The sequence below is a fragment of the Ceratotherium simum genome, chromosome 6, assembly GCF_057802395.1.
Source record: "Ceratotherium simum simum isolate JZ-2026a chromosome 6, ASM5780239v1, whole genome shotgun sequence".
NCBI lineage: Eukaryota > Metazoa > Chordata > Mammalia > Perissodactyla > Rhinocerotidae > Ceratotherium > Ceratotherium simum.
The window spans coordinates 66,356,820-66,376,698 of NC_141905.1; the positions used below are offsets into that span (position 1 = coordinate 66,356,820).

Genomic DNA, 19,879 nt, shown 5'->3' on the forward strand with positions numbered 1-19,879 from the left:
CCAGATGCCCTGAATTGTTTCTGCCACCCCCTGTCCTTCAAGGACAGACCTAGTTGACATTCCAACCCCAGTAGAGTCTTATTCATAATAGACTGACACTGATGATTGAGGACACCCAAGGGCCACCTCGATTATGGCTACCAGCCTGACTTCTGGTGTAATCACTGATTAGAATCTTCAGGCAACATGTTCTACCTGTGGGATTGGGCCTCATACAATCTAAATTTCTCATGCCTCTTTGGATACTACATTAAATTCGAAAAGCAGCCACTCACCTGGGTCAGTCCTGCCTCACCAGTCCTTTTTAGTCTTGCTTTCTTCTTCCCACTTAAGTATCATGATATCTCACATCTCAGCAGGACATCCCAAATCAACCAGTTCTTTCCTATTTGCAATAATACTGTAGACTCACATCAGTTAAGAAACAAAAACACGTTTGGTCAAATGTGCCCGTCTATAATAGAGCCACAAGGCTTCATTATGAGCTATTACAAAAATTTCCTCACTCCATGGGCCACAGTGGAGAAGAAGGTCTTGCCCTGCAATGAGGCCCCTGAGGAGAAACCTCATGCAGAGGCATGAGAATTGCAGCAGGGAATCCAATCTCTAATGGGCTAAGCCATGTCTCTGTCTATGGTTTACACGCAGCACTCTGGGTGCTGAGCTCCTGGGGTTCAGATTTCTTAGTGCTGGTATTTGGAGAACACTTCCTCTATATCTACTTGTTTACCGAAGTTAACAGCAAATATCAGTTCTTTCCTCCGGGAGAGCTTAAGCGGCCTACCGTCCCCGTGTACCATGTCAAGTAAGGTCAAAAGGAGTAAGTCTTTATTTGTGTAACTCAACAGCAAGGACTGAGACGGGATCTGATGTGTGCTTTCAAAAGAATGATAACTCTTTGCCTTGTGTAAACTCTTTCCCACAACCATATTTGGAGCAGGGAACTGTGTGAATATGCAATTTTCTTGTTTTAAACCGTCTCCTATTTGTGGCTTACCTGTAGGAGACTGGAGGGGAGGGTGGTGAATGGAAGAGGAGTAGGCGTGTCCATTAGGAATCTTGGGTTGAAATTCTGACTTTAATACTTTACTGGCTATGTGACCTTGGACATGTGACTTAAACTTTCCAGACAGATGTTTCTGCCTTATTAAATAAACATTCCTTCCTTAAAGCATTTGCATGTTTTAAATCATTTATTCCTTATAATATAGCACATGTGCCACACATCATCACCTCTTCCTCTTCTTTTATAGTTCATTGTCCCTTACTTATATCAAATCCTTTACATCCTCCTGTTCCATAGCCCCAACATCCTTGTAACATGTTACATAAAATCAAGAGGCTAAAAACAAGGAATAATATTTATAGAACATTTGGAAATACATCTAGAAACTGAGATTGATATACTAGCCAAACCAAATAACTTTCTGATTTGTCACATTAAAAAAAAAAAAAAAATCAATAGTTACCTGGCCTTCTAGATTTCCTGGGAACATTTTCAGATTATTTCTATGGGAAAAATCTCATCTCATGTTAGTTATTTCCCTTGTGCTTCTTAGTTTAGCAATTTGTCCAAAAAAAAAAAAATGTGCAAGAGAAATCTATTTTACCAACTTATGTTCACCTTCCCTTCCTGGGTGCCCACAGATTTGATTCCATAAAACCTGAGGGACATCTATTCAATCCCAACCAGGAGACAAGCTCTGCAGAGCGAGAAGGAAGAATTGAATCTTTTCTGGGCATTCTTCCAGACCGTAACTTGGCCAGGCCTGTTACTGAGGACGACTGTATCTGCCTTGTTTTGAGCCATCTGAAATGCAGCACACTGAAGGATTCCGAAAACAGTCCTCATTGCATTGAGCAGCTCTCTGATTTAATCCAGCACAGGAGAGTGCTTTGATTTGGAACAGATCCAGTGGTGTTTCTAACCTGCCCAAGCCCCAGGCTTGTCTAGTTTTTGAGTCTTGACCCATCCTTTGAGTCAGCCCAGACCATCAAATCAGGTACCTACTAACCATGGAGATGATTCTGAAACATTACTCATCTTTTAGGAAGAAATGCAGCACAGAAGGAAAAGCAAAGGTTTTGGTGTCATAGAGACCTGCTACCCTGTGATCAGGAGTGAGTCATTTCACTTTTCTGAGCCCAGCTTTCACCTAATCTAATTTTTACTTTGGGAATTTGTATGGATTAAACAAGACAATGGGCATACAGAGCATTAAATAATGACACAAAAATAATGTTCAAAAAAGGTAGCTGCTTTGTTATTACCATATTTTCCATTCATAACTTCCACATTCTATACTTTTGTTTCATTCACATCTTCTCTTTTCATTTAACTCTGAACTCTTGACTTGGGAATTAAAATTGTGATAGCCTTTGGCCCTTTGGACTTAGTGTTCATATATGCTCACACCAGCATTTGGACCTCGACTTTACAGTATGAATTTGGTTTGCTTACACGTCTGGCTGTCAGTGTTCCCTCTGTGCCCTAGCCTTGGGCAATGAGAACATCCTATCCCCAGTATTCAGTGAACACTTGGCTAAGCCAGTCTCGCCATCTGTCACGTGTATGTGTGTGTGCGCGCACGCATGTGAGGTATTATGCGTTGGTGCTATTACTAAGTAAGGTTGGCACCCTTCTTCTTGTGGCCAGAAGATGGCAGGAGAGTAAGCAGTTGCTGATTGAACAATTAAGGTTACTACACAAGTTAAGTCAGAGGGTATCCTCCAGCAGCTTCCACATCTCCTCCAGAAGTAACTCTTCCGCTTACACCTCCCGTCCCCACCCCAGTTTGGGTGCTGATCTTAAGTACCTAAGAACAACAACCTCAGAGAGCACAACACACATACATACTCAACACATACTCAATACACAGTCTAAGCTATGGGTCTCGACTCATGAATAGGACATGTTTCTCTGTTTACGGCCCATGACTAACTACTGTTACCTCATTATGTGTTTATGTGTGTGGGTTTATTTCTATGGGCATGTGCATATATCTACATAATGTGTAAATATGTATGTATACATATTTACATCACACTTCCATTGTAAAATTTTATAAATCGTTTGCATGTGTATGTGTGTATATATATAATACAGATATATAAAAAACATATATACACACAGTTAGCAAAGTTACACAGTTTAAAAATTTCCAATATTTGAAACTTCATGAATTAAATTGCAAGTACCATAGTAGCAAAATAATGTTTTCATCTCAATATGAATTTAAATTGATCAAAATGAGATCAAAATTGTCTTTTTTTCTAGAGAAGCCATTTTTTATTTATTAAATGAATTTAAGTATATACTGTAAACAATTTTGAACTTTCCTATAAACTTTACATATTAAATATATATTGATAAGAAACAAGTATATAATTAATACAGTAAGCAAATATATTTTAGGTTAACCTCACAATATATTTTTTATAAATTTTATTTAAAACAGCATTTTTTCTGACCATACAAGTAATATATGTTCATTTTAGAAAATATACAAAAAGATAAAAAAGGGAATTTTAAAAATCTGGGATTTTACGAGTTAGAAATAACCAGTGTTACTGTATTTCAATCTCTCAGTCTGTCCCTATATATTTTCCATACCATACAAATTATTTTCATACTATGTAAAGTCTTGAATTCTGCTTTCTCTTCACATCACATGAGATTTTTCTCATGCCATTAAATATTCTTTAGAAAAATAGTTTTAATGGAAGTATTCTATTTTATTATATGGATTATATATATGATTTATTACTAAACAAATTAGTTTATAAATACTGTTTACTGAATCCTTTTTCCGCATCTGCAAGCTGTTATTAATGTTTACATTGGCAGGAAGATTTTATGAAGATATCTATACATGCATATATTGAAATATCTTAGTCTGGTTCATAGAGTGTTTTTTACTATCCAAATAACTTAAGCTTATTTTTAAATATTTCGAAGCTTTCTTTACCTGTTTCACTTTTCTTGGAACATCTTAGAAATATATTTTTTCATACTATCGTCTTCTTTAACAAAGAGTTTTGACCACAATTTAACAATCTTTGGGGTAATTCATATTTCTAAAGATTAGTTGCTGGGGTTGGTGGGAACTGAGTGATGCTCTAAAGTCTGTGGAAGTGGGCAGGCTGTTGGTCTCCACACCAAAATCCTCAGCCGGCTGCTGCTACTGCTGATAATGAGGATTGGCACCATGTTTTTATCTTTTTCCTCCGCTGCCAAGTTAGACTTCTTCCTCCTACCAGTATATGCAAATTACTTTTAAACTAACATCTGAATTACTGTCAGTTCTGCTATAAAACTTTTTTTGAAGATGTAAATTTGTTCTAATGCGATTGATATATGAGAGAGGAATTTGAAGATAATGCAAATTTTGTGTTTGCTTATGTGTGATTTTGCCAATGAGAAAACTACAGGACTAGGTGAACACAGGAAACTACACACAGCTGAATTCAGCTGTGTAAAAATACATGGAACACACACACACCCCCCCACACGCACCCCTCAAACATATACTGGCTACCTCCATTTGCCTCCTTGTGTTACAAGCCACACCATCCATTTGGTGGTATAACTTTCTGCTGGATTTCACATAACTCTCCTTCCACCACTTTACAGAAACCACAAGCTGTAAGCACTCCAACGTCCGCTTTCATCAGCGAATCTTAGGTCTTTTTCCAGGTAAGTGTTTTTATTCATGAATTTCTTAATCATTGAACATGCGTAAAACTGTGCTACCATTTTTATTAGGTTTCGCTATGGTCTGAATGTTTGTATCCCTTTCTAAATTCATATGTTGAAAACCTAATGCCCAAGATGATGGTCTTGGAAGGTGAGACCTTTGGGAGGTGATTAGGTCATGACAGCAGAGCCCTCATTAATGGGATTAGTGCCCTCATAAAAAAGACCCCCGAGAGATCCCCTGCCCTTCTATCAAGTGAGGACCCAGCGAGAAGGTGCTGTCTATGAACCAGAAAACAGGTCCACTGCATCTGCTGGCATCTTGGTCTTGAACTTCTAAGCCTCCAGAACTCTGGGAAATAAATTCCTGTTGTTCATAAGCCATCCAGTCTCTGACACTGTGTTATAACAGCCTGAAGGGCTAAGGCAGGTTTGTATCTTTTTGTAATGTGTCACTGACACTACTCATCACACTGACAGGAGAAAGGTTTAGTGTGTTGTGTCCCAGTCTCATTTTTTTTTTTTTTTTGAGTCTTGTGGTTTTTATTGTGCTGTTTTGCTTAGTGAGGTGGTTTTTAGGAACACATACATCACATAATAGTAGAACTGACTATATATACAATTGATTCCCTCAGGAAATTCCTGTGCATTAAAATTCTGAAAGCTATTTTTCCTTAAACTCAGAAGCATTTCTAATTGTTGTTGAGGTCCAAAATTGTCTTCTGGTTGAGGTTGTTCTAGGACTGACTTTGAACAAGTTGGGACAATGTATGTTTCCCCAAATGGCTGGTTCCTTTTCAGCTTTCAGATCTCAGAGAAGCCAGGGACCACCCCTGTCTCTTCCTATTCCCATTCCCGCCAGTCTGCTCCCTATTGTGTTTTATTTTTACTATCAATATCTTAAAATTACCTTATATGTATGATAGCATTGTATCTGTTACACTAAATTTTATTATCTGTTCATTGTTCCTATTAGAATATATGCTCATGAAGGCAGATATCTTATCTGCCTTGTTCGCAGTTATATTATCACCACCTAAAGAAGTCTGCACCACACATGGATTAATAAATATTTGTATTCTGTAAATCAAAGATTTCTTTTCAATGTGTTTAATGTGAAAACTATAACAGCTGTTTCCTTGTATATGTCCATCTGGAATTATTTTGGGATTCCCCCACTATGAAAGCATTAGCCTAACATACATTTTCAAAATACTATTAACTCCTAAGAAATAGGGAAACAAATTACATAATGATTCAGAAACCAAACTTAGACCTTTATTTTTCATGCTACTTTCTAGTCATTTTTTTTTCTTTTTCTAAACTGCAATTATTTCACTTAAATTAATATCCAAGAATAGCTCCCTGAACACAGCAGCTTGGGTGCTAACAGAGAGGAAGGGCAAGGATGTGTTGGTTCTTGACAAACACCAATTGAACATGTAATTAGAGGTGCTAGCTGGGTAAGGGAGTCGGACACAAGACGGCACCTCAGAGATCGTTGCTAAATAAAATGGACTTGCTCCCAACACAAAGCTGAAAATACAAAGTTGAGTTTCAGCAAACATTTATCTAGTGCCCCCTAATGGCAATGTCCAGTGCTAGAGGCTGAAAGAGTGAAAAGAAAAGTAAAATATAGATCTTCTCCTAAATGAGCATAGAATTTGGTGAGAAAGGCATAAAGTGGTGGACATAAACATAATGCCAACTGTTAAATACGTGTTGTTTAAAGAGAAATATGTGAAAGAATGTCACAGAGAAAGGAGCACCTACTATTTCATAAGTGCCTTTGGGTTAGGGGAGATTTGTTGGATTTGATGTGGGTTGAACTTGAAAGAGGTGCTGTACCAGTCACCTGCCTGTAGTCTCTCAAGTCTACTCTCCACTCCTCCCCTGCTCTGCTTTGTTATTTCAGGAAACTGTGTTTCCCAGGTTCCACTGCCCACAGGCTTGCGGCTGGGTTTGGCCACTGGGAAGCATGGGCTAGAGATGGCAGGGCCAGGGCAAGGGAAAGACAAACTCTCTTTCTCCATCTTCTCGGCTTGGGCAGTGTGGGAGATCAAGATTTGGCCACCCTGAAATCTATCTCTTTACCTTGGTTGTTTTCTCGAGGACATTTGACCTCCCCCACTAACTGCCTAAAGAATTTGACATAGTAACTGCTTCCTGGAACAGATCTTCTACCTGATGGCTGTAATATAATGTAAAATAGATGTTACAATAGAAAAGGCATCAACAAGACCATCTTATGTCTCTCTGGCTACATTCTCTGGATGGCCCTGCGAGGAGTTGCCAGACAAACATTTACATTTATAAGGGAAATCTCCATTTGTAAAGGCATTTCTCTCTCTGTATTGGGAAGAGGGGGGATGACCTCATTTCTAGAAACTTATCACTGTGGAAGGTGAGGCCTTAAATCTGCATAATAACCTTACTCTTGTTTACAGTGCTTTAGTGGTAATCTTCTGTAACTGACTCCCCCCACCCCCAACATCCTCCTTTGTCATTGGCTGAACATGGTATTTAAGACGAGAATTTCTGCTATTGTGTTGAGAAACGCAGTGTCCCTGCTTTCTCCCATGTATACATGTTATTAAACTTGGTACTATTTTCTCCTGCTAACCTGTCTTGTTAATTATTTGGCCAGTCATAAGAACCTTAAGGAAAAGGGCAGAGGGAGATTCTCTCTCTCTCCCGACAGCAGCATCGTTGGCTATGGCCTTGTCTCCTCCATAGCCCTTCCATGGCTCCAGCAACTGCCAGACAATTCCTTCCTGACTTCAGCTTCATCTGTGTACTGGGTCCTGAACTCTGGGAATCCCTGCATCCTTGCAGCCCAGGGAAGGTAGAGGCTTCTTATTGATGCTAATCTTGGGGTTGCCTCCCCTTCCCCTATTTGGCATCTTGGCTCTTCAATTATTTAAGGAATTTGTCACCTAAAAACAACAGGAATTCTCATGCATGCTGACACCTTGCTCTTGAAGCAACTGCCATTCTGAGCCCGGCAGGTCTTGGGGAAGACTAAGGAGGGTTCTGTGTTTACCCAAATGTTTCAACCAAATATGAGAGCAAAATATTGCCCAAGAAGAGTTGCCACTTACTTAGGCAAGACACAAGGCTGAAAAGATTTGGATCCAGTCCACCTATTTATTTTCCACCAAGTTTAAATCAGCTGTTTGGGACTCTCGGGAATGACTCACCCACTCAGAATACCAAAGCTGGATGGTATCTTCTTCCTTCAAATTATATGCGCGAGGACACTAATGCTTTTATATGTTAAAGTGCTTTGCTCAAGGTCACACAGCTGGCATAGCCAGCTGGAAGGAGATTTCCACTCCCCTAATTCCAGGTTCCAAGCCATTTCTATGCTCTCATGCCAGCCTTCACCACTCCCCAAGTTTCAGTTCATTACATGCAGGTTTGGTCCTTAGTAACTAAAAGATTATGAACAAATTTGAATGGGTTTGTTGCATATTAATAATTTCTAATTTTGAACTAAAAATAATGAGCATGTTGCTCATTCCTAAGTAACCAGCTTGGAGTGATTTTTATATGGAATCAAGTAATTTAATAAAGCAACAGACCTTATATAGTGAACTGAAATGCAGATAGAATTCAAGTAGTAGAATATATTCTACTTTGTTAGCAAAAAAAACACAAGCCCTTCAAGCCTGTGGTGCTTACTGCAATGAGCCTTAATGAAATCCCATAGATGCATCACTTCTATATCAAGACTGACCACCAAGGTTTGGGATAAAATAAACACTATGAGGCCAAGACTTTAGAGACATTATCTGTTTAATAAATATGATTGTAAAAGCAATAAACAAGAGCAATTATACATTACACTACATAGTATTTAACAAAAAATACATCAAAAAGTCGTTTTAAAATAGGAAGTAGTTCTGATACTATAAGAAAACTTTTTTTTTTTTTCTTTTTAAATTGGCTTCCTATAAAAATAAGTTGGCAAATGAGGGATTTCAATGCTCAGTTGGAATCCTGGAAAACACAGAACAGCTGCCAAGCACCCCATTGCTCTCAAAGTTGCTGTTTGGAACTTCTGAGAAAAAGCAAAGCAAACCTCTGCATTTTGGACAGTGAATCCAATTAGGAATAAGGCAAAGGAGAAAATGTTTGTTGGGTAGTTCAGGGTAGAGCACGCACAGTTTGCCTTCCGGGATTTTGGAAAATGTTGCAATATCAGGTTGTTAGTTTGCCCTGAATATTACCTTCTATATCCATCTCCCTCCACCCACTCCTCTGCCTCAAGCCCACCCAACTCCTCATTGCGTTTGCACCTGCTGTTGGTGAGTAGGTAGGCACTTGGGTCCCTCCCATTTGCAGTCTCTCATTACTACCTTCTCTTTGGGATTGAGCTGGAATGGCCTAGTACAGTGGTTCTCAAACTTTAGTGGACATCACAATCACCTGAAGAGCTTGTAAAAACAGACTGCTGGGCTTCACCCCTGGAGTTTCTGATTCAGTAGATCTGGGGTGGGGCACCCAAAATTTGCATTTCTAACAAGTTCGAGGTGATGCTGATACTCCTGAGAACCACAGAACTAGATCATGAGAACAATGAGGTCCCCTCTGAGCAGTACCTTGCCTCACGAATCTCCTACAGGTGGGAGGGAGCTTTGAGGAGAGGCACATGAGGACCTTGGAGATGCTGAATCTAGAGCTGGCCATCTTTGATCACTTTCCAAAATGCCAGGCATCTCATGTCCACCTCTATTTTTAATTAGGACTTACAAGCCCATTCTTCCCTATGTCTCTCATGTATTCATTCATTTATTCCTTCAACAAATAATTTTCTTCATACCTACTCTAGGCAAGGCACTGTGCTAGATCAAGAGTGTTATTCCCTTTTTCATAATTTTCTAATTAAAATTAACTGAACTGCAACTCTGAGGACTCCCTGTGCTGTGCTGAGTGAGCCTCTCTTCGTTTCTAAACACTTTGTCTTCCAGATTAAATTTGGGAGGCTCCAACTGAAGAGGATCAATGAGGATGTTTCCTATGGGATAGGAAGCCTGGCAGGTTAGGGATCAATTGAGTTCTACAAACAGATGGCTGCCTCAGGCGTAATCCATTGCCCAGATTCCTACTGGGCACCTTTAAGCATAAAACCTTCTGCTTGATTAGCTTCTGACTGCTGCGTTGCTACTCGTCCCTTGCTGGGTACATAAGGGGAGGGATCCTCAGGATCTTTAGGACACCCTCATTACCGCAGAGCAATATTATACCCTGTTGGCTTGGGGACATGGCTAAGAAGGAGGCTGCGCTTTCTGAGGGGTTTTTCAAAACCACTTTCTCCTAGATTTTAGACTGGGCTTTGCCCAATTCATAATATTCCAAGGGCTTCTGCTAGACATACTTTCGTTCCTCTCCTTCTCTGAGCCTTCTTTCATGATTGCGCTGGGAAAACGGGGATTTCTTCATGCTTTGAGCCCATCTGCTTTAGTCAGCTAACTCCTCCTCTTTATGCTTATTGATATTTCCTTTGCTGAGACTGTGATACTCAGAGATCAGAGAGCACATATGTGATATGTTGGAGACCATCATACATCATCAAAATCTCATCCTGGTGAAGACAAGACCTCTGTATATTCTCAGACGTTTTGACACTCTTAAACATTAAATCCATTAACCTGCTTCTTCTGTTTGAAATCAGTTTTATTTTCCAAATATTTTACTCTACTGTGAGAGAGGAAATACCGGGTAATAGCAACCATCACAGGAGGAAATTGCCCTGCCACAGGGTAATGCATTCAAAACAATTCTCACAAGAACCTTCTGGAATCTGACTGCACGAGATTTTTGTTAAGGTGTGAGAATACCGCCATTTATCTGTATGCTTTCTTTTCTAATGTACATGGCTAGGTTTGAATTGCTTTGCACGTCTCAACTCTTTAATACACATTGTACTTTTCTAGGTGGGAAAAGGCGGAGATATTTGGAAGAGGCAGGTTCTACAGGAGGAGACAAAGGATACAGGAAGCTGAACCCTGCAGGGCAGGATGCAGCTTGGTCAATGTGTAGGGAAGCTGGCATGCTTGGGAGTCTACAAAACTGATGGAGAGATCAGAAACTTGCGGTTGGTGGAGGCAGGGTTGGCAGAGGCTGGGCCGGTATTTAGGGAACATCAAGATTAATGTCCAGAATCTAGCGACATGTTTGGGAAGAAAAAGTAGGCGCAGTTGAAGGATAACTTGGGGATTGGAAGGAAGATACAAAGATGTCAACAGATCGTGACCACACGTGGAGAGCAAACAATGGGAAGGCAGAACAATGGGTACCTGGGATTCTGTTTTCTACCTACGTTGGGGGGCAGGAGTAGGGAAAGCTGCCAGGGGTAGCAGTCCTGATGGGAAGGAGTGAACAGGAAACAAAGGTCCTCTTCTGACATGCTTGCCCTTCACCTGCCTTCCTTCACTACTCTGCTACATACATGGAATTTCAACTTGCTTTTTTGTCCCTGTGGCCGCACAGAATGGAAAAAGCAGCCTTGTGGCCACTGCTGGCCAACAGAGCTACCAAAGATAACTCAGAAGGGAAAATGGCAACAAGGAAAGTGGAACAGAGAAACAGCTCAGGGTTTCAAACTCCTGTGCATGTCTTTGTGTCTTATGAAAGGGGCTGGGGTGGCTAATCCAACCACCAGCCTATAGTGCTAAAATAGCTGTTAAATCTAGAGCCAAGAATATTTCCAAAAATACATGCAGATTTCCTTGGCTTTTTATATGTTATGAATTTTCTACAAACACGACCGATCAGAAAAAAGAGAGAGAAGAAGAAAGGGGGAGGGGAGTGTTTTTCCAGTAAAATACAGCACCTGTACACTGCCCTCCAAGCATGTTCTCAAGGTATTGTCCACATGCACAGGCTTAAAGCTAAAAACCCTTGTTGTCTGTGTCTGAAGAATTAAAAAGTCCCGATGCAGTGAGTGTTTGTTTGTTTGTTTGGACTTTGATTGTTTTTATTTTATTTTTTGTTTGTTTTTGTTTTTACTGGCGTCCTCCATTCAAACATTTACATAGGTAGGGATTTCTTTTGTGCTTTGATTCTCAGCAACTATGGAAATACTTCCTGGCGAAATAGGAAACAGAACAACAAAGGAAAGAAAAAAAACATAAAGTTAGTGGTCATGAAGGATGATGCACTTGACAAGAGCGAAATTCTTTCCTGATCAGCAGGTCGCCTGTAGCCTTTGGGGGTTTTCCTTAAATTGCAAATTGTGCCCCAGCAGATCCCCGCTTTGGCGTTGAAGGTGGAGTGGCGTGTCTTGCTCTTTGCAATCGGAGAGATGAGTCACCAGGTTGAGTAGAAGGGGAGGGAGGGGAGGGTAAAGCTACTCTCCTAAGAGAAAACGTGTAACACTTACTCATTTAATGACACTGGAAATGGAAAGGTGTCAGAGACTTTGCAATGTGCTGTGAGACGTTCCTGGAGAAGGACGGATTGCTACCTTAATAAAGTAAACAGCGGCTGTGCTTTGTACCCCGTGGAAATGGGATTGAAAACCAAATGATCCACAAAAATGCACTCAGAAGCTTTAGAAGTGAATAGACAGGGTGAACGCTTCTCTGGACTTGAAGACAGAAAAGCCTTTTTCTTTTTAACCCAATGCAATTACACATTTATCACCCTGTCTCCCCAAATAAAGGAAACCACACTGTGAAAATTGGACACCAGACATGGCTGGCTGTAGTTGTTATTATTACCTCCCATAGGAGCCAGTCATCGCATTTAAATTTCCCCTTAATACAGCCACAGAACTTTCCCATATCCATTTAAAGAGAGGGTTATGTTTCCATTTAGGTACTCATTTTTTTTCCAAGTAAGCAATTAAAAATCTATAAGGGCATTCTAGGTGGTTTGGCATTATCCCAGCAGGGTGAAGCAGGAAGGGTTATATCATAATTTATGCATGGTAGTCATCGATGTAGGATCTAGATGGGAACAGTTACAGCTTCAACTCCTGATGCCAACAGACAGGATCGCAATAGTGTCTCCATGGGTTTGTCTAACCTCCTGGAAAATTCCCTCTGCAATAAATAGGACTGAGCAATTACACTTGAGACTCTCTATACCTAACTGTTGGATTCCCATGCTTACTTCACAGGCAGAGAGAGAGCTCTATTGAAATATAATGAAGTCCTTGTTAAGACTTCTGGGAGGGGGCAGGTAAAAAGGAGGAAGAAACCTGCTAGTCTGCTCTGTAATAGTCTAACCCTCCAGTGGTCTCTCTCAGGAAGTCCCACTCCTGGGATGGTTGCAAACTTTATGCTTCTTGTCCTTAAATTTCTCAGGTTCCCTGTTTATTGGGGGACAGTTTTTAGATTACTGCTAGATTAAAAAAAAATCCCAGAGTGATCAGTCTGCCCCATCTCTACTAGTCTCATGATGCCCCCCCTTTATGAGTGTTCTGGAACCGTTTGCTGTCCTTAGAGCTGTCTCAAGGTGAGGCTGCCATGTCTTGTCTTGGTCATTACAGACTCTATCCTTCAAGCCCTACTCGGCCCTCCAGACCACCAGATGCAGCCTCTGAAGCTTGTCCTTCTTGTATATTGTTAGAGCAAATGCTTTGCTCTTTGCCCATGAACATTTCGAAGACCAATGTTTTAGCAAAAGTTTTTGCAAAAAGAAGAATAAACTTATGAGAGAAAAAAACTAGACAGGAGCAAGAAGGCTTTTTTTTTTTTCTCATTCCAATGGGAGGAAGCAGGGAAAGAGGCATCTTAGCTGTTTCTCTCAGGGATGTTAGAGCAGAAAAAATTGGTTATATCAAGCAAGAAAGGGGTTAGAGAGAGAGTCAGCCATTGACTACTTGGCTGAACAGCTTATGGCTACTGGGAATCATTTACCTATGAGCTGTGATTCCACCTTCTCATCTATCAGCTGGCCAGGCCTCCTTAGTTCAGTCTGAGGGATATGGGGCCTGCTTTCAGTGTGACTGACTCGACTGACCATCTCTTGTTCTTTCTCATTCTGCATCTGGGCATAAACATTAATCCCCGGGATCTTCCTAAAACATTAACAGAAACCATCACTGCTATGCATGGGAGATGTACATCACTGCGACGCATGCTTCTGAACCTGCCAGGAAGAAGGAAGAGGGAGGGGAGATGTGGACGGAGGGACACGTACCTTTTAAACTTGTAGATGACAAACACCGCCAGCCCCACAAACACCACCGAGAGCAGCATCAGCATGGCGGATCCACTGTGGGTTGGAGTGAGGTCCACCAGTGGGGCTAGAGGAGAAAAAAGGTATGGTCATGAGCAGAGACGTGGGCAGGCATGACTCTGAAAGGCTTACACTGTTCACATAGAGGCACGGTGAGTCCCAGAAAACCACGTGGGATGCACATATCTACATATGTGTATGCGTCTCAGCCCATGCCAGGCCCCAGAATGCTCTAGCTGGCCTGTTCAAGAAGTGCAGCAGAGCAATTCAAAGCACAGACCCTTGAGCCAGACTGCTTGGATTCAAGGCCGGCTCTACCACATGCTGGCTGTGTGATCCTGGGCAAGTTAGTTCACCTTAATGTGCCTCACGTGGTGAGAGGAGAATAACAGTACACATCTCACTGGGTTTTTTGTGAGGATCAAACGAATTAACGTATGTGGAACACTGATAACAGTGTCAGGTACAGGTTAAGTCTTCCATAAGTATGAGCTTTCACTGCTACAGCTGCTGTTATTATTATTTTTAATCAATATTTATAATAACATAAGTATTAAATTTTCCTATACTCTGAATGCAAGCTTTTCCCACTATGCAATGCGGATAACCAGAAAAACCACCAAAAGGAATATTCCTATGAATTATCCACTCTCTCTCAGTCCTATCCCAGCCATTGTCATGTGAGAGAAAGAACCAGAGAGTCATGGAGCCTGCTTATATTTTTTGCACACAAGAAACTGACGGCTAAGTGAATATTTTACAAGGGCAGCCACTCTGATGCTGGAGGAGGGGTGAGCAATCCGGTGTTGTCTCTACAATTTCCCAAAGCCCTGACAGCTCGTGCCAGGAAGCGCCAGCCTCTCAGAGCACTGAGTCTTCCTCTCGGACCAAACAGATGGCTTTGCATCTGTAAAAGATTCCGCCTCCCTGAGTTTGCCCTTAGAGTGCAGCTCTGAGGAACATGTCTCTCCACCTCCAGATCCTCCTCCATCTCAAGGTCAAATCTGTTGTACTTTAATGACTTTGCTTGCAATTAATTTTCAGCCTCTCAAAAACTGACCTTTTGCAAATATAGCACAGCTCAAGCATAAAACACAAGCCCCATGTACCTCTTAGAAGCCTGGATGCTGACCTTTACCTTCCATCAATTTAAGCAAAGCCTGATACCCAGAAATGTGGGTGACCTTTAAGCACCATCTCCTGTGGCTTTTCTCTGTTGAGAACCAAGAGGGCAATGTTCTGGTCACCCAGGTACAAAGTTTCAAGCATACGTGGCTGTAATACTGATGGTCTCAGACAAGACTTGAGGCTGCTTCCCCTCTGGTTATTGGAGGATTACATCCCAGCCACTCAGTAACCACTGCTGGAAAGCATATTCCACACACCAAATAGTTTTGGTGAAAAACAAAAGTCAAGCCCTCCTCCTCAGAAAACAGGCTTAGTTGTTTTAGTAGAATCAGCTTTCAGAAAGCATGAAAATTAAGCAACCCCTGTGATTCTCTCTCTCTAAGTTAAACAGTGCTTAAGCCGTGAAGTGCGAGCCTGTGAGTCTGTGTGTGAGAAGATGGGTGTAGTGCCACTGCACTGGAGCACCCAAGGCAAATGTGCTCTCAACTCGAAATGAGAAAATAAAGGTCCCTTTCATTTACTTAGGCAAACACAGTGCCATCAGCACAGGAGTCCAGAAATACTTCAGAACTCACACCACAAATGTTAGGATGCCATCAGGGGGAGAACACCTTCCATTTGTCATAGATATTACCGCAATTGACTTTCAGAAATAGAAGGCAGGGGCTAGGATCTCCACTGAACAGATAAGAACAGTGAAGTTCTCATTGGTTAGTGTCATTCCAAGGATTCAGAACTAGTATATGGAAGAGCTAATACTTGAACCCAAGTCATCTCACACATACACACACTTTCTAAATATTCAACCCCGGGCTAATTTCAGTGGGAGATATCAGAAATTTAAAAAGATGTTTCTGAGGATGGGGATTAGGCCTAAGACTATAGCACAAAAAGCAAATTAACAAGTGACACAAGGTAAAACATTACTCAGTATTACAAGGAGCAGTTAGAATCATAGCTCACATACTCAAACTTGGATGACATGTATTTGTACACATATATGTATATGTGTGGTATGTGTGCACAGAGAAATGAAGCCTCATGTCCCCACCACCCAGCTTCAACAACAATTAACCCACAGACAATATTATTTTATTTCTACCCCCATCCAGTTCCCACAACCTCCAACCACTGGGTTATTTGGAATCAAATCTCAGCTGTCATATAAATGCATCTGTAATTCTAAAAGACAAGGTGTCTCTCTCGACATTATCACAATACCATTATCATACTTAAGGAAATAATAATAGGAAGATATCTTAAGGGTAATCTTCTAATGCAAACCCTTAATTTCCCAGAGAGGAGCCACAGACAGTTAGAGGCACGTTAGCTTTATTAGCTAAACTGCTAATTCCTAGCTGACTGCTCTTTCAGAATAAGTAGAGTCTCAGTGTTATGGAGCAACCAAGAAGAAAGCTTGAAAGGGTTGGTATCTGAAACAAATGGAAAACTAAAGAGAGGAAATTGCTTTGGCCAGGCTCTAATGAACACAGAAAGCAAACACACACACACACACAAATAGACTCTCCTTCTCTCTCTTCACTTCCTCCACTTCTCTCTCCCCACACAAGCTTAAATCTTCCAATTCTAAATCATTTCCACTCAAATCCTCATTCGTGAACAAGCAGCATTAAGATGGTTAAGTAATTAGCATATTATTTTGGGAAAATGAGCTTCTGTATCCCCAGTTCTAAAATGTGTGCTCTCTCTCCGCCCGCCATCTTGGCGTCACTTAGTCACTCCTCGGAGGCAGGCAAGCAGGAGGCAGCAGTCAGAGATTGAGTACCACTGCCCTCTGTGTTCCGTGGGAGGCTGCTGCTTGCTGGTCTGTGCCTGAATATAAACGGGCCTATTATCATTCTACACACAACAGCAGCTGCATATTTTAGTGTGCCCAACACTTAGGTGTGCTCGTGTGTGATTTGCTGAGGAACGGAAACTTGTGAGAAATGGGCTTCAGCTTGTTGTGTGGAATTAGCATAAATTAATCCCTCTTCCATTGCTGCCTAAACAAGGTAGAAGTGTGGGGGAAAGTGCTGAGCAGTTTATTTGCCATTATTCATACACAGAGTAAAGCATGGGCACAACAGTACTGCAAGTGACTCAACATTTCTGAGTCTGGTGCTGTACACATCGTTTCTAGAAGCCTCGAGGAACTCAGAAATGCATTGAATTATGATATTCCATTCAGGAGGACCTGGGTTGATTATAATAATAGCAATGCTTACAGTAATAATAACAGTCTTCTTGTGAAAAGTGATCGATGTACAGTGAGTGCTAAACAAATGGTCACAGGTTGCGTGTATGAGAACAAATTCAAAACTCCACATTTGGGGTAAAGTAATTGATACGGTCCGCTTTTGGAATCAGATTCTGACAGCCACTTATGGGCTAAATGACTTACACTGGACCTTAGTTTCCTCACCTGCATAATGGAGATAAAACTCGTGCTTGTTTTAGAAAGTTGTGAGAATAAGACAAGATAGAATTTATAAAGCACTGGCATAGTGTTCAACACATATACTTGCCCAATACTTTTAACCATGTCATGTCATTGCTATCATATTTCTGAAAGTGTAGTCTATAGAAAACAAGCCCTAAAAGGTGACGAAAGAGTTCCACAGTCAAATAATTCTGGGAACGATATATATGGTGTTTTCCCTTCTTGGAGATTCATGAAGCTCCTCAGTATATTAAAAGTTCACAGCAGTCCTGCAGGAAAAAAAGTCAATTACCTTTACCATTAGTGTTTCACACACTCATTAGACCACGGTCTAATGACCCTTGCAGACCACAGTCCCACACAATACCTTTGTTTGGTTTATTTCCAAATTTTAATGCCAACAATATGGTGGCATAGTCTGGTGAAGCTAGGCAGGAAACCCTTGTTGCTGTCTATACTCACTCACATTCCATGAAAGGGACTTTCCTGGAGAACTTCTACTTGCATTATGACCCTGAAGCTTTGAATTCTAACTGCATTTCTAATCCAAGAGGTAGTGCTGTCAAGAAGTTGCAAAAGCAAGTTCACCATACTTTGATTTTCTTTTTTCCTCTCCTGCGTCCAAGGCAGACCCAAGCCTGGCTTTAGTCACTAGCCTTGAATATCATAAAATCCATGTGGTCTGAAATCTCTTTTTCAGAAATTAAGGTGATGTGGGAATGGCACAGAGAAAGTTTATCTAGAGTACATGAAAGGGCAGAAAGGCTTCCATTTACAGAGCACCCTCCCTTGGCCAATAATCTTTCCCTCCAGTTCAAATCCAAACCTGATCATGAGAGTCTTATGGATTGCTATGCCCTAGAGAGATACAGCCATGATCCTGGAGGCCAGACTGGGTGGGAATTAGGGAAGGCTCTAATGACTAGTGAAGCACTGCTGCTAGTTTTAAACTGAGGATGAGTCTTCAGGAACATCCAGTCACAGAAGGCTGAGGTCATTTGGCCAACTGATGACAACCATGGGTACCTCAAAGGCCAATCTTATCACCTCACTTGACAGATAGGAAGAGAAGGATGCCTTTTGGTTTTCTAGGATTGAAAGTCAATGAGAAATCCTGCTTATTATGTAAAGTATTTCTCAAAGTGTAGTTTACAGACTACCTGAATCAGAATTACCTGGAGAACTTGTGAAAATGCAGTTTCCAAGGCTTCACTTGAGAAAAAATATATCAGTCTCTGAGAGTGGGTCCCAGAAATCTATATATGTAACAAGCTACACAGGTCATTATTATGCATACAAGTGTGAGAGTACTGCATGGTAGGCGCCACCTACTGTCACTCATAAAACCTCCAGTGCTTATCTTTAGAGTGTGCCTGATCACTATATTCTCTGGGTCACTAAAACATAACAAAACAAAACAAAACAAAAAAACACAGCCCTTGACTACTAATAGTAGCTCAATCTGGTTATGGCTCTAGGAGAACTTTCTAAACTACCTAAAAGCATTTCTAGTCTCCCTTCAGAGAATGGTCAGCCTCATGTAGATTAATTGCATTGCTGGATTAATTCTCTATCCGTCTCTGTGTACAAGCCTTGTAGAATTTGAGTTTGAAAATTCTCCCTGCAAGAGGTGAAATCTGATTCCTCACCTCTTGAATCTGAGCTAGCACTGTAACGTGATTTGACAATGGAATGAAATGGAAGTGACAGTGTGCTAATTGTGAGGTTCAGGCCTTGTGCACTTTTGCTCTCTCTCGAATCCTATCATTGCCATGTGTGAGCAAGCCCAAGGAAGCTTGCTGAAGGAGGAACGACCACATGGAGGAGAGCTTAATTATCCCAACTGAGGCCATTCTAGAGCAGCCTACAGCCAGCATGTGGGATAGCCCAGCCAAGATCAGTAGAACTCCCTACCCAATAATTCACAGCTGATTGCAGATACACAACTAGCACAGACAAAACCAAACCACCCAAATGATCCATAGACTCATAAGCAATAACAAATGTTTATTGTTAAGCCATTGAATTTCTGGGTGGTTTGTTACACAGCAATAGCTTACTAATACCTTCTTTCTTCAAAACTCTTCTATTTCAATGGGTCAAACATCCAATTCTTACCTTTGGGCTCTACATTACCCAATTCTTGCTATGGACCTCTGCCCCCACTGGCAGGGAGGCATGGTAAAAGTAAGATGACCATAAATGTTCACTTCTCAACCAGGACACTTTAAGAATGAAAGGGAGTGCTATTAAAGCTTATGCAGACACAACAGATATAACGCAGGACAGTCCTGGCCACTCTAGGTATAAAGAATGTGGTGTCTAAAAGGTAGCTTGTTTTGGGGCCTGGTATCTTCTCTGTGTTTTATATATGTTCTCCTGCCTTCTTTTTTTCTTGCCAATTTCTGTGGACTATCTGC

At 41.1% G+C, this 19,879-nt stretch overlaps 1 protein-coding gene across 5 annotated transcripts in view; it reads right to left on the reverse strand.

Annotated features, from left to right (window-relative positions):
• Positions 1–8,483: 8,483 nt before the first annotated feature.
• The window catches only part of SORCS1 (sortilin related VPS10 domain containing receptor 1), a 487,586-nt gene continuing 476,190 nt past the window's right edge, over positions 8,484–19,879 (reverse strand). Inside the window, exons 25-27 of one of the 5 annotated variants that reach the window (XM_087432564.1) lie at positions 13,850–13,955; positions 13,567–13,727; positions 8,484–8,759 (exon numbers count right to left, since the gene is read on the reverse strand). In XM_087432564.1, the coding sequence (XP_087288690.1) occupies positions 8,680–8,759; positions 13,567–13,727; positions 13,850–13,955 (347 nt within the window). In that variant the 3' untranslated portion in view covers positions 8,484–8,679. Of the gene's footprint in view, positions 8,760–11,077; positions 12,059–12,881; positions 13,956–19,879 lie in introns of those variants that run through there. The other 4 variants (XM_087432565.1, XM_004428057.3, XM_087432562.1 and 1 more) reach the window with 4 other exon arrangements.